Below are 15,483 nucleotides of genomic sequence, written 5' to 3' on the forward strand. Positions count from 1 at the left end.
CCGAGTCGAGCAATTGATCCCAAGCAGAGCAAACGAAGCCGAGTCATCGACCCCGAGACGAGCAATCGACCCCGACCAGAGCAATCGATTCGGAGCTGTGCAATCGATTCGGAGCTGTGCAATCCACCACGACCAGAGCAATCGACCCACGAGTCGAGCAATCGACCCACAATTCATTGACCCCTGACAGTTGTTTCCCCTTTGCATGCTAATTTCTGATTTAAAATAAACCTGACTTTAAAAAATTGATAATAATGAAGTTTTAGATACATGTCCTTGGTTATTTCGGTAAAGTCACGTAGAAGGGAAATAATAAAATAATAAAAAATAAAACAAATTCTCACGACGTTTTGATTACAAAGCGCTTCGATTCCGCGTGATAATTTTATTGTTTATTTTAAATCTTTTATTATTTCCCTTCTACGTGACTCTACCGAAAGAACCAAGAATATGAATCCCTGGCAGTCACGAAAGCTTTACATCGAAAAGTTGTTTTATATAATTAAATTGGGGCGTCACAAGCCATCCGGACCACCCTCGTAGCGTGTGCCGTGTACATCCGGTTCATACATCAGGGGGTTCATATCCGGGGTGAGAGGTGACATCCGGTCCAGGCTGCCCCGCCCCCAGCAACGCACGTGGAGCAGCAGCAGCAGCAGGAGCAGCAGCAGCCGGGAGGTGAACCAGACTGGTGAAGTATGGACGCTGCGTCCCTGTTCGCGCGCCTCCGCGGGGGAACGCGCTTCGACTTCAAGAGATTCCGCGCCGAGGCGGAGAGATTCCAGGTGACGGGGACACGGGGGTCGCGGTGTTGTTGGTGATGATGTGGGTGCGATGGGTGGTGACGATTATCGTGAACCGCTCCTAGGCCTCCCCTAGGTCGACTCGGTTTCAAATGAGTAGCTGGTGCGGTGTGTAAAGACATCGCGTTGCCGGGCAGGGGGGGGGGAGACAAAGGCTGTCGGGCGTGGTGCTGGCCACCCACCTCGTGTGCCGTGCCGGCCTTAATAGGTGTTCGCTAACAGCACTTGCCCCAACAGTTCTGTAAAGGCTATACGGGGGATCTTTGTCTTCGATTTGGGTGTGATGGTGATGTGAGTATGGTGGTGATGTGGCTGCGATGATGGAGATGTGGGTGTGATGATGATGTGATTGTGATGTGGGTGATTGAGCCCGTGTAATTTAGAGGTATGGTGATGCTATGGGTGTGATGTTGACGTGGGTGCAATGGTGATGTGGGCTAGGTGATGATATGGGCGTGATGTGTGGGTATAATGGTTTTGGAGTGGTGGTTATTGTGCAAAAAAAAATCAAAGAGTGGTGATGAGATTTTGGGATTGGTGATGGTGTGCACCTAGCCTGGTGTCACGCCACTTGGTGGCGATTGGCGGTTTTTATGATTGTGAAGTTGAGGGAATGGTGATAATGTGATTGATGACATGAGTATGATGATGTGGGTTTGATGGGTAGGGAGTCATGAGAGAAGTGATGACGGCGTGGGAGGTGATGATGATGATGATGCGATGATGAGTGGTGATAATGTGGAGGAGGGAGTAATGGTGAGGAGGAAGGTGATGTTCAAGTGATGGTCATTGATGTATGCGTGATATGCGAGGCAGTTACGAAGCTATATAGATGAGTGATGATTTTTTATAATTAGTGATGATCGCATTGATGGGTGATTGATGATAAAGGATTTATAACGTGTGATGACGAGGTAGGTGGTGATGGCAATAATGATTAGGAATTTATTATGATGAGGGAGTTCTTGATGATGAGGGGGTTAATGGTGCGATATGAGGTGTAACGTTGATGATAAAGCAAGATTCAGTGTTCCAGTAATTATAGAAATATTGCTGCAACGGTTAGTCCGCAGGATGAACGTAAATCATTCTCCCGCACTCTGCCTTCCAACAGATGGTGAAGCCAAACAGCGATGTCCAGAAATCTCCCGTCGAGGCAGCGAGTGCACTCGACTTCTTCGGATCGAAACCCAAGCAGGCGAACCGCGACGGCTCGGTGAAGAAACCCCCCGCCGGCCGGGGTAGCGGAACCACGGCACCAGCGGTGCCAGGCACGGCACAAAAACGGAAGCGCGGTGAAGGCTTGGGGCCGTCGAACGGGAAGAAGGGAAAGCAGAGTGGGAGGAGGAGTGGGAGGGAAGTTGAGGACACGGCCGGCGGCAATGCGGATGAATGCGGTGAGCGAGTTCCCGCGAATTAAGCTGGAAAGTTGTGCGGTGCAGTTCTGCAGCATTGTTGTTGCGTAGGACAATGTTGTCGTCGGTGTTGTCCGCGTTGCGCTCTGGTTACCATTGGCTGCAGGGGTGTGTAAATATGGCGAATAGGTAGGCTTCATAATTTTAAATCTAAGCAGTAACTGTGACGGCCAGGGGTTGGGAATTCCAGACAATGTTGGCTGCATTCAGGAAGCCAGCACGTGTTCATTGAACGCACAAGGTGGGACTTCACATTATCAAGGGCTATGTATTCATCTCACGACTCTGCTCGCTCAATTAAGAAAGTTCTGTGACGTACATTTCTGGAGCCATTTTTTTTTCACACTGTGGTGCGTCTCTATCTGAAAGGGTTCCAGGTCGATTGTGGCTTTGCAAGACCGTGACAGATGGCGACGGCGTGGGGAAGCCTTCACCCAAGCAGTGGCTGTTGGGTATGGTGGTGATGAAAAAAACGCAACCTCTCTCTTGCCAGCAGACATCGACACAGACCATGAGGAGGAGGACGTAGAGGAGGTGGTGCAAGAGGATGATGAAGAGGAGGAGCAAGCAGTTGAGACACCGGCAGATGCGGCCATCTGCACGGAGAAGGAAGAGCCCGAGGAGGAGCTGGGGATTCAGCTGATGTCGTCGCTTGGAAAGCTCCCGCTAAAGCACAAAGTGAAGAAGAAGAAGAAGCCCTCGGCTGAGAAGGCGGAGAGAATTCGGCGCGACCAGGTGACCGCACCGCCCGATTCCACGTGCCGCCAAATCATCCGTGGAGGTGGTGGCAGTGGCAGCAGCGGAGATCCGAATCATGCTGCCTTCATACAGATGCTGTATAAATACAAACTGTTGTATTGGGAAAGCTGCTGTGGAATTGGAGGCAAAGACACACTCTCAAGGGGCTCTGGAAAACTGTCTCCAGCAGTGGCCTGAGCAATAAATTGCAAGGCTGCACATTTTGCCTTTACCTTCGTACCTTCAGCTAGCTCGCTCTTATCTCAGCCAATCTGCTGCTCGTTAAAGGTTGGTTGCCCGACCTCAGGCTGCTTAGACATTCGTTACTTTATGGGCACATCACGAATGCAAATAGCTATTGTGGTAATTGTATAATTGTATTCACTGGCTAGGTGCCTTCCTATATTATTCTCCTGCCATCATCACCATCATTGCCGCTCCCCCCTTATCCCCCCTCCGCCCCCCCGATCCCGCAGGTCAACGCCCTGCGCAACTCGTTCAAGGTGCACGTGTCCGGCACAGACGTGCCGCCCCCGCTCGCCTCGTTCGAGCAGCTGCGCTCCGAGTACGAGATCCACCCGCGCATCCTGAGCAACGTGCTCGAGGCCGGGTACCTGCAGCCCACGCCGGTGCAGAGGCAGGCCATCCCGCTCATGATGCAGGTGGAGAACGTGTGGCGCCTCTCGTCTTGTAGGCCTGTCTGCCTCTCTCTAAACGTGTGCGTCTATCCGAGTTTCTGCCCCTCTGTAAGCCTCACTGTCTGGCCTGTCTGTACACACGTTTGTCTGCCTCGCTGTGCACAGGTCTGCCTGTCTCTGTGTACGTGCGTATGTATGTAAATGTCTGCCTGATCATCTGCATGCGGCTATATCTGTAACCCTGTCTGTTTGCATGCCTACTTATCTGCCTGCTGGTTTGTCTGTAAACCTGTCTGCCTGCTTGAATGTCTGTCTTTCTGTTTATTGCCTATCTGTCTTATAAACCCGTATCTCTGCTTGCTTACCAGTGTTCCTGTAATATGAACCCATCTCATCTACCTGTCCTGCCCTGCAAAGCTCTTTGCCTACCTGTAAAACTATATGTCTGTCTGCCTGTTCCGCCCCCCCATCTCTCCTGTCCTCCTGTGTGTGTGTCCCCCCCCTCGTCCACAGCGGCGGGAGATCCTGGCATGCGCACCCACGGGCTCGGGGAAGACGGCCGCGTTCTGCATCCCCATACTTCACCACCTGCAGCAGCCGCGCAACTGCGGCTTCCGCGCCGTCATCGTGGCCCCGACGCGCGAGCTCGTGGCCCAGGTGCGAACGTGCCCCCCCCCCGCCTGCTTTGCCTCCGCCATGGGCGGACTGGCCCCGGCCACGGGGATGTGGAATTTCCACTGCTGCCCCAACGCCAATAATAATATTTGCGATGACCGAATCAACTTAAAGGCGCATGATCTCATTAGGCCTTACGAGCTTAGCAGGGATTCTGACCAGGCTCAACTCTCGCTTGGCTTCTGGCGAGCTGCGGGCGCACATTCGTGGTACATTCGTGGTTGCTGTGACCACTGTGGGGGGAGGTTTGCGGCTGGGGGTAGAAAGGTTCCGCGTGCCGGAGGTGATCGTTCCGCGGCCGTGTCCCTCCCCCTCTCCCTCCGCCGACGTCCGCGTCAACGCAGACGCACCGCGAGCTGAGCAGGATCGCTGACGGTCTGGGCTTCCGCATCCACATGATCACCAAGACTTCCGTCGCCGTCAAGAAGTTTGGCCCCAAATCCGCCAAGAAGTTTGGTAAGAACTAATGGGTGGGCGGGTCCTGTGCGTGCATGCGTGAGACTCTCGAATCACGACCAGGGCCCCTTCTTTGCCCCACAATGCTGTTTGAGTGAAGAGGGTCTACCCTGAATCCTCCCAAAACCTCGTATATAGAAACCAAAAAGTACAAATAAAAAGGTCGCCCTGTTGCCTAGACGGGCTGTTGCAGCAATTGCTATTAGCAAACACCTATTAAGTAGCGAGTGATATCTGCACTGATCCTGGGCCTCCCCTAGGTTTACTGAGTGTTAAACGAGTACCTGGTGCGGTGTGTGAACATCGGCACTGGGGAGACAGAGGGTGGCCAAGCATGGTACCGACTGCACCCCTCCCTCTTGTCAGCTGTGCCAGCCTTCGTAGGTGTTTGCTCACTGCACTTCCTCCAACCGTCTGCTCAAGGCTACACGGGGAACCTTTGTCTTTGTGTGCTTGTGCACAGACATACTGGTGACGACCCCTAACCGGCTGGTGTTCCTTATCAAGCAAGAGCCTCCGGTCATCGACCTGAGCAGGTGAGTCCCACTGTGTTCACACTACACTCACAGCATTCGCCTGGCGCTCACTGCAGTGACACTAAGGTCACACTCGCTGAGGTCACACTGTGGTTACACTCACCGGGGTCACACTCACTGATCGCAGTCACACTCACTGACCATACTCATAATTTTTCACCTTGTAATTGCTTGCTCACACCACTGCTATCCGAAAGGATGTCCACCAATGACAGCTCTAGAAACATCTTCTAGAGCAGGGGTCCCCAACCCCCGGGCCGCGGACCGGTACCGGTCCGCAGCCTGTTTTGCTAACCGGGCCGCACAGCAGGAGGTGAGCGGTGAGTCCGCGCGTGGCCCGCCCCCATTATTTTATTATTCACAACTTCCGTCCGCGCCTTTTTCCCGCACTGCGCATTTGTCTCAGTCACAGTTTTGGTGAACCCACAAGCTGCTAACCCCTAGTAGCCAAAATGAGTAAAAAACAAACGTCGCTGGAGAGCTTCTTTGAAAAGGGGGAAAGACCCAATGATGACCCCCCGCCACCCCCGCCGGGTCCATGAAAAAATTGTCCCTGGTGCCAAAAAGGTTGTGGACCGCTGTAATGTAGAGGGTACTTGGCCTACTCTTCCACGCTGGCCAGATGTCAAGAAAGTGGTGGGAGTACCCACACTCTACCGCACCACACTCGACCTCGACCTGCTCATCGCCTAACTGCGGTGCACTCATGTGTCCTGTTGGGTGGACGGGGGCGGTGGGTATTTGACCGGAGCTAGGTTGCCGCGCCGGGAGACCAAACCGAACTGGCCACCGCTGCATTCATTGCGATTCCAACGCGCTGCTGACCACGGCATAGAAACGGAACCCCCCTCCAAAAAAACTATCAAAGTCGATTAGAAACCACCGCAAAATGAAACTCCCACGCGTTGTTGCTGCTGCCACTGCTTCTGCTGCTACCTCTGCTTCTGCCGCTGATTCTGCCGCTGCTTCTGCCGTTGCTTCTACTGCTGCATCTGCTGCTTCCTCTGCTTCTGCCATCGCATCTCTCGCACGAGCAGCGTGGAGTGGCTCATCGTGGACGAGTCGGACAAGCTGTTCGAGGCCGGATCCAGCGGATCCAGCGGCTTCCGCGAGCAGCTCGCCGCCATCTTCCAGGCGTGCACGTCGCCCGCCGCGCGCCACGCCATGTTCAGCGCCACGTTCGCCCAGGACGTCGAGCAGTGGAGCCGCCTCAACCTCGACAACCTGGTGTCCGTCGGCGTGGGGACTCGGTAGGTGGGGGGGCGGTTGGTGGGGGGGCGGTTGGTGGAGGGGGGTCGACGGGTCAACAGATCGTACGATTGGCTGCCGCAGGGGAAGGGGCAGCGCGATAACAGGAATGGCAGGTGGCACAGTTGTGTGATTTCAAATGGAACGCTTCCGGCGATGTTGATGCGGTCCCCGTGTTGTTCTGAAGAATGGTTTAGAGGGCAGCGGAGTGCAAGGGCTGAGGAATGGGTGACGGCGATAGAGGGTGTGTAGGGGCCAGAGGTCGCAAACGGGTTTTGATTCCTTACCCGTACCCGTACCCGGCCGCACCAGGGTCGCAAATGGGTATCCGCACCCGGCCGGGTACAGGTACCCGTTCCCTACCCGTACCCTACCCGAAATGAGTGACAAACGGTTGCTCACCAGTGACTCACGGCCTACCCGTACCCGGCCGCACCAGGGTCGCAAACGGCTACCCGTACCCGTACCCGGCCGGGTACGGGTAGCCGGATATCGGGTAGGGTACAGGTATCGGGTACCCGGTTGCGACCTCTGGTAGGGGCTACAGGAGGGTAGGGGAGGGATGGCAAAGAATTGGAGGGAAGAGGAAGAGAATGGGCAATGGAGAAGAGGTGAGCTTTAATAGAGGAACAGAAGGCGGTTAAGGAGTTTGACTGCTTCGCAATTTCTTTCAATTGTTGGTTAGCACGGTTGGCTACGTACGGTGCAAAAAACGTTCAACATAGATACATACATCTGTGATATGTGCTCGACACGATATGTCCGCCCATGCTCTCTCGAGGGCGCGCTCTTATTTGTATGCCGGCTGAATCAAAAAAGTGTCACGTTGCCTGCAGTGTGTCGGTGTCGCCATCCCAATTTTCCTGAATTTGCAAGTTCCTTGGAAAAAAAAAAATCACCAAATCGTTTAAAACCCCGGAGCAACGTTGGCCGCTGCCGTGAAACCACCGCAGACCGCGCATCCCGTCCGTCAAACGCGCAGTGCCTTCGCCGGTACGCAGCCCCGCGCCGTAGTAATGGGGCGACAGTGCCAACGTGCAACGCGGTGTGTGTGACGCGCTGTGGTCGGCAGCAACACCCCCGTGGAGACGGTGGAGCAGGAGCTGCTGTTCGTAGGAGCCGAGTCGGGGAAGCTGCTCGCCATCCGTAACATCGTCAAGAAGGTGAGGGCGGCCCCAACCCCACGCCGTGACTTTGCTGCAGCAGCGTTTTTACGCCCCGTGCCCGGCGGCCGAAACGTTTTTTTGACTCTGGTGCTCAATGTGCTGTTTGCGGTCGGGGTCGGCAGGGCCTCACGCCGCCCGTGCTGGTGTTCGTGCAGTCGATCCAGCGAGCCAGGGAGCTCTTCAACGAGCTCGTCTACGAGGGCATCAACGTGGACGTTATCCACGCAGACCGCACCAAGCTGCAGGTACTGGCAGCCGCAAGTGGGGAGGTGTTAACTCTGTGTTCTAGATTTGAAGCTTTCGTGACTGCAAGGATTCATATTCTTAGGTTTTTTCGGTAAAGTCACGTAGGTAAAAAATGTTAATTAATAAAAGTAAAATAAAACAAAATAAAAAATCACGACGTTTCGGAAGCAACACAAGCCTCCGTCTTCAGGTGGAACCGTCACAGCCACGACAGCTGTATCTCTCATTTACTTGATACAGCTGTCGTGGCTGTGACGGTTCCACCTGAAGACGGAAGCTTGTGTTGCCTCCGAAACGTCGTGATTTTTTATTTTGTTTTTTTTTACTTTTATTAATTTAAATTTTTTACCTACGTGACTTTACCGAAAAAAAACCTAAGAATATAACTCTGTGTTGTAACTTTCTGACCCACCCCTACTGGACAGCTGTGGAAAAGAGCTTCATAGCTCATTGGATTTCTCCAGGATAAATAAAGATTCTGATTCTGATCATTACCTCCCCTGGAGATCTTGGGTTCGATCCGAACCCTGGAGTTTGCATGTCTCTCTCTCTTCAACGTGCGTTTCGAGTATTTGGCTGCTATACATTTTAACGTGATAAAAGCCACTTTGCCGCGCTATTATTTGTGGCCACGTCGCTTCTGTAAAAGAGCTGTATAGCTCGGTGGGCCTTACCTGGTAAAATAAAAAATAGTTTTAGTTTCGGTATGCGCGCTCCGCTGGGGGACGGCAGTGGGGCCTTGAGACGGCTCGCCGCCCTTTTACCACCAGGAGAGACCTCTGACAAAAAGCCCCGTCAAAGTAGTTTAAATAGCGGCTAAATGCCATCGAATCGCAAGACACTTTACCAATACCAAGAACTACATTGGAGTAGCCGTGGTGTGGTGGGGGGGAGGGGTGGTAGATAGGTCATGGCTTGTGGGGGGCAGCAGCAGCGTCGAGTCCCGGGGCGTCGAGGGGTGGAGGGGCGGGGGGGGGGGCTGGTGTAAGGGGTGTGGGGTTGGAGCCATCAAACAAGCGACGATAGTAATTGTTTAGCTTTCATGACGAGTTGATGACCGAGGTTAGGGGTTGGGTCTCGAGTGAAGGTTAAGTGCTTGACGGATTGGTCATTTCACCAGGCTGGGAGTGGGGATCTAAGACCGACCTGTGGGCCGGATACGGCCTGAAACTTAATTTCATACATTCCGCGGGCCAGATACAGCCCGCGTCTTGTAGCCCACGGCAGCATGAGGCCTCCCGCGCCACAAGAGTGGTCCGACATAACGACATTTATCCGTTACGGCCAGCGAGAATCTTAGCTGCACTGATCGGGCACCGCGCTTCTAATTTTAGCGCAAGTGTGTTAATACGTGGCCCGTCACGGGGAATTAACACATTCCTGCGGAGGGAGCTGGTAGGAACGTTGGGTTGCTCGGTCAATGGCCAGGGTCAATGGCGGCGTGGTGTATTCCGCAAATATGCCCGCCTGTGAGGGCGGGCACAAGCCGGCGTGAGTCGGTTAAACGTTGAGTATTGTAAGGGCACCACGGGGTGACCAGCCGCTCCCCTCCCACCCCCCACCCAGCCCCACCCTCCCCACCCAGCCCCTCCCTGCACGACGGACACAATAATCCCCTGTGGGCTGGTGTAACCAGGAGGTTCCTACCAGTAAAAAGTCCTCTATCATATGCATCTTTGTATGTTGAACTCCTTTCGCACCATGCATAGCCAAACCTTGCTAATCGGAGGTGCGACTAGTACTTATTCCGCGAATGACGTCAACGTTTTAAACGCAGCGCGACAACATCGTGCGGAGCTTCCGTGCCGGGAAGATCTGGGTGCTGATCTGCACGGAGCTGATGGCCCGGGGCATGGACTTCAAGGGCATCAACCTCGTGATCAACTACGACTTCCCGACCAGCGCCATCGAGTACATCCACCGCATAGGTGGGTGCACGTCCCGGGCTGTTTGTCTCGGGTATTTCTAGCCTTGTCGACAATCCCATTGTGAACACTGACGAACAAAATATGTTCGTATTATTGTTCGCGATTGCGGCAATCGTCACAAACGCGCCAAACCTGAGTTCAATTCCCGGCAACAGCTAACGTGAGTGGCGAGCGGTGTCTCAGTCGGTCCTGGGCCGGCGTGGTGAGGTATGGTCAGACATCCTCCATGACTGGCACAGCGTGGAAAGCTTTTCATCCAATGGTGGCCGAAGGGCTGTAAGTTTTTGAGTTGATCGAGTCGAGAAGTTGTTGTTGATCAGCAGTAGAAAATAAGAAACGGCCGTCCATGGTCACGGTGCTCTTCTCACGATCCTCCTGCACTCGGAGAAATCGGTAATCTGCTCCTTTACGTCATAATAAAATGCCATCATGATACATATTGTGAGGGTATTTTTTAATACCCTCCAGGATTTAAAGAATATTCTGGCGAAAGAATTACGTTAAGAGGAGCACAAATTAAAAAGCAAGGGCAAATTTGTATTAACCGACAGTGTTCTGTTATTATGTCATCCAAACTTCTTCTTCCGCCATTTCAGTCCAACTAAATGTTCCATGTAAAATCCTGTGTAGCCAGATAACCGGCTATATTCGGTGACAATGGCCGACAGGAACCACTAAGAACGGAGTTACCGCTTTTTCTGGTGCAGAGGAGCCCAGCCAGCAGCCAGCCAGGAAACTCAAGGCATTTTTAATAGCACTGTAATAAGACCTCAATGTACCTTGAGGATACATCCCTGTATAATGCGACGTTCGACGAAGCGACGTAAACCGAAACGGATTATACCATTGACTTAATTATGTGAATACATGAAATAAATACCAACAAAAAAATACCGTAAAAGATGTTACGTAATAAGTTTCAATACATCGCATGAGTTCGTGCAGGGTGCTCACCGGAGATGGTGGCTGAGGTTGCCTTGTAGGGGCGGCCCAGCGTGGGGAGTTCTGAGAAGTTGCAGTACGGCGATGTTGTGAACACTGCCGAGGCTTGATGAGCTCCCCCTTGATGCGGTCGTACAGTCCGAACGATCGCTGCTAGATCCGAAGAACTGGATTTGAATATCGATTCCAAAGGTGGTTTTCATTCCACTTGGGTGACCGCCCGCCGCCCCCCCCCCAGTGAACGGCCCGATTGCGCGTGTTGTGTGCTGAATGCGCGTGTTACGTGCTTCACCCAGGGCGCACCGGGCGTGCGGGGAAGCGAGGCAAAGCCATCACCTTCTTCACCGAAGACGACCGCCCGCTGATCAGGAGGTTGGTGGCCGCCTCGCTCCGGCGTCGCGCGCTGCGTTGAATTCTCCGCTGCTGCTTTTTGCGCGAATTGCGAGGCGGGGTTGGTGGGGGGGGGGGGGTTCCCGGTGGTGGAAATTCCACATTCCTACGACAGGGACCGGTTGCTTCGTTCGATAACTAACCGATGACGTTTCTTCATGTGGTAGCTACCTGCTGATGATTAGTGGTGTCGTGTGGTTGGGAATGGGGCCCCGGGTGCAAGAAATGCCCAATTTCTATTCGGAGCCTGGTGCCCGGGACCCTCCAGTCCATGGGCCCCCGCCAGAGGTCGCAACCGGGTACCCGATACCCGTACCCTACCCGATACCCGGCTACCCGTACCTGGCCGGGTATTGGGTACGGGTACGGGTACCCGGCCGGGTACGAGTTTCCCGTTTGCGACCCTGGTGCGGCCGGGTACGGGTAAGGAATCAAAACCCGTTTGCGACCTCTGGCCCCCGCAGTCCGTGTGCCCCAGTGCAGTTTCACCGCCTGCACACGTAAATAGCTACGCCATTTCTGATAATAACAAGGCCGAGCTGACCCGATTTCTAAATAACAATTTAAGGCTCTTTGGTCCATTAAATAGATTCAGTGGTGGTGGAATAACCGGTGGTGGTGTTGGAGACCGATCCACACAACATTTACGTTTTGCTGGCTGCTACAACCAGCATCATTGGGAAGTTGCCAGAGTTTGCTGTCCAACCACAGCAGTGGTGCTGCTGCTGCTATAATAAACGGGCACGTTTGTTGATCATGTGACAATTGGCTGTGTCAGGTGGAGGAGGGTGTACGACATATTTTACTCACGCCACTTAACCCAAAATTAATCGCCAATCAATAATGTTGGTTGCGGAAACCTTTGTGAGAAATGGACACTGCGTCAATGTCTGCTCTTTGTTGATCCCCCTGCGTCTCCCCCCTGCGAACCCCCCCCCCCCACCCCTGCATCTCCCCCACTGCGTCTTCCCCCTGCGCCCACCTCATGTGTCTCCCGCACACCCACGTCCTCCCCCCTTGTATCTCTCCCCTGCAGTACGGCGGCGGTCATCAAAAAGGCCGGGTGCCCTATTCCGGACTACATGATGGGACTCGAGCGAATGCCCACGTGCGTAACCCTCACCCTGACTGCAATTATTATAATTATTTTTTTACACACAACACGCGTCGTGGCAAAGCGCGGCACTCCACCACGCGTGGCAATTTCGCGAAGCTAGAGAAGCCGGGAGAGACGCTGGCTTGGGATCGCGCTGAGGGGGGACAGTCAAGAGGAACCCCGTAGGCTGAGGATGCCCACGTGTATGAGACGTCACAATTGGCTGTTTAATTTTGTCAACTTTTAGGGTCTTAGGACACAGATTTGGTCAGATAATTACGTGGCCTCATCCAAAGATCAATTATGAACGAATATATAATTTTTTCAGTTTTAGCCCACTGTGTAAAGTTTAATCCTCAAGCACAAGTCCGTTAATCAACCTCTGCCTTTCCTGATACGCTTTGAAGAAGGGTCATATCCCTCTAGCACCCGATTAGTGCGACTGCTATTCTTGCAGTGACCGATGAAAGTCGGTTGTGGGGCCATTCTGAAGTAGGTCTCGTGTAGCTGTAGGTCCCTTGCCCTGTTTTATATAGGGGGGGAGGGGGGGTGGTGGGGGGGGGTGGCGGCATGGGCAGCAGAAGTGTAATGGTTAGGGCTCTGCTACGCACCTGGTGACCTGAGTTCGATTCCCGCTCACGACCAACACCAGCAACGTTTATCTAAATCGGTTCTGGGCCTCCTCTAAGCTGAAGCAGCCTCATATTATGAGTACCTGGTACGGTGTGCAGGTGCAACTCGCCATCAGCATTTGCCCCAACAGTCTGTGAAGGCTATCCTGGGGGGGGGGGGGGGGATCTTAGTTTTTTTGTTGGAGGGATGGCACGACTGTGGATTGCTTGTGTGCGTGACGTGCGCTTGCAGAAAGACTAAGAGGAGCCTCGTGAAGAACCCCCCCAAGAGGGAAACCATCCGCACGATGCCCGAGCTTTTCTTGCCCAACGCTGCGCGGCACAAGTGAGGAGAGAGGCGTCACACGTGCACGTGACACACGTGACACATGCGCTCGTGCACACACGTGTACGCGCTCGTGCACACACGTGCACGGCCGGATCGAGGGCCTGTCGTTGGACTAGCGCCGTCCCCGCGCCGCGCCGACCGTGCGGGAGAGGGGCCGTGCGGCCATCTCCGTCACAACATCGATCGCACGTACCACCGTGCGATCAATCCAAAGTGCTTTGGAGGCGAGGGTTTGCGGATCGCACAGCGATCTGCGATACTCCCAAACGCCCCCAACGCCTCTGCATGCAACGCACCGTCTCGGTCTCCTCTGTAATGTGGCGAGCCGTGCTTGGTAGAGTGGTGCGCGCACACCTGTGATCCAGCGCTTAGGGGGAAAAGGGTTGGTGGGTCGCGCAGAGATTGATTAAACTCCCACGCCTGCCAGATCGTGGAAGCTAAGCCAGGTTGAACCTGGATAGTGCTTGGATGGGCATAAACAGGTTGCCGTTGTTTTCGCTCCACGTGCGTGAATGTCACGCGGTGAAAAGTGCTCAACAATTCTGAATTAACACAAAACCTATTGCCATTCTGCCTGACGCAGATTCATAGAAATTCAACTGGCAATGCCGTCGAAGCTTAATTTGGTTTGTGTATATACATATTCAAACAAATTACTGTTCTTGTGTTTACAGAAAAACGACTGCTTTTCAAAAGCGGGGTGGAAAGAGCAAAGTGAAGACCAGCAGTTGACCCCAGAGGACGTTTCGAAGGGACGCGCTCCCACGTTCACGTTATATACTGCCCAGCACCCCTGAAGCACCATCGTCCATGAGCACATCGCCTGGAATGTGGCCGCTCTCATCGTCACATCTCGGAAGCCAAGCAGGAGTTGAGCCCGGCTAGAGCTTGGATGGGTGATGAGGACCACGCGCAAACAGTTTTGTCATCGGGGGTAGCTGCAGGGCTACGTGTGGGCAAGCACAGCAAACATTCATTGTTGTGCTTTACTGTTCTTCAATGTCTATGCTCCCCCCCCCCCCCTCATTAAAACATCACCGAACAGTATGGGGAAATGTATTTCATTAACCACCACGAACTACACTCATCATCCAGCAGTGGATCGGCAAAAGGACGGCACATGCAACCACGGGTGTTCCATGGTTTGATATTGGCCACTTAGACGCAAGAGACAAAGAGCTCTTGTAGCTGCGAAGCACCGATTTATTCCGTGACAATCGACCCTTGTGTGCTCGCGATACACGAATGGGGTCGTGCATGTGAGAATCGATACATTTACGATTCGTATCCATCGGTAAGAAGTTGTGGTTTTTTGAGTTGCATTATTTTTATTGAATGCATTCCCCCCCCCCCACAATCACCACACCACCGCGTGCAGGTTTAGGGTGACCTCCCAACGCCTCCAGGCTGGGTGACGAGGGCTCCGTTTCACCTTGGTGGGTGCAGCGGCCAGTTTCTCCACCTCTTCACTGCTCAATTAACCCTTTTACCGTTCAGAGACGTGTTGCCAGTTGCAATGGGTCCTGTTCACCCGCTGAATCTCGGAACGCGCAAGCGGTTTGTGTCACGTTTATTTAGAGGGGCATAGCGCTGTTGTTTTTGAAGACATTGTACTCACCGCAGAGAACTGCAGCTACACAACCACGCTATAATCGCTGGTGCCAAACTGTTCCACACGTCTTCCCGTAACGCCTTGAGGTAGCCACTGGAAAGGTGATGTGTTCACCTTGTGACGTGCAGGGGCAAGGTGACATTCTGGAGTCCCCTATGCAAAAAAAGCGATTTCTTTTTTAGATGAATGTATTTTTATTAATCGTTATGGCCCGAGATGTGTTTGTATGTTTACTGATGCGCGAGAAAATAAACGTGGAAATTGTAGACACTGCTCGGTTTCCATTGAAGCGCGTAACGCGAGAGTGCAGGTACATTTCCATCCTCGTCAGCCATGATCGATCCACTGCTGGATGAAGGCCTCGCCAAGCAGTTGCTATCTCGCGGTCCTGCGATGTAACATCGCCCGATGTGTGTAGATGGAGAGATTTGTTATTTGTTTAGAACATGTTTACGGTGGGTTTTTAAGAGGCCGCTAATTCACAAAGCACAGCACATCTCTCATTGTCTTTCAAACGGAGCAGACTTTGTAAGAAAAAAAACCGTACTTCACGTGTAAAGCTCAAAACAAGAAACAAAAGTTCAACAAAATGGTTGAGCAAATGTCCCAGGATGCATTGCATCGGTGCTACGTT

The 15,483-nt window shown here is 53.2% G+C and overlaps 1 protein-coding gene across 2 annotated transcripts; it reads left to right on the forward strand.

Annotated features, from left to right (window-relative positions):
* The first annotated feature begins 593 nt into the window (after window positions 1-593).
* Window positions 594-15,115, forward strand: DDX52 (DExD-box helicase 52). 2 transcript variants are annotated; one of them, XM_078611902.1, is made up of 15 exons: window positions 594-785; window positions 1,918-2,200; window positions 2,712-2,953; window positions 3,433-3,618; window positions 4,108-4,251; window positions 4,614-4,725; window positions 5,189-5,261; window positions 6,299-6,511; window positions 7,582-7,672; window positions 7,798-7,920; window positions 9,699-9,849; window positions 11,088-11,163; window positions 12,218-12,289; window positions 13,142-13,234; window positions 13,912-15,115. In XM_078611902.1, exons 1-15 carry the CDS (start codon window positions 699-701, stop codon window positions 13,967-13,969), a joined length of 2,004 nt encoding a protein of 667 aa, XP_078468028.1. In that variant the 5' UTR covers window positions 594-698; the 3' UTR covers window positions 13,970-15,115. The 2 variants fall into 2 exon arrangements, with proteins under 2 accessions (XP_078468028.1, XP_078468029.1); XM_078611903.1 differs by having other exon boundaries at window positions 595-785; window positions 2,715-2,953.
* Window positions 15,116-15,483: the final 368 nt, after the last annotated feature.

This window comes from Lampetra planeri, chromosome 37 (genome assembly GCF_965212315.1).
Source record: "Lampetra planeri chromosome 37, kcLamPlan1.2.h2, whole genome shotgun sequence".
Taxonomy (NCBI): Eukaryota; Metazoa; Chordata; class Hyperoartia; order Petromyzontiformes; family Petromyzontidae; genus Lampetra; species Lampetra planeri.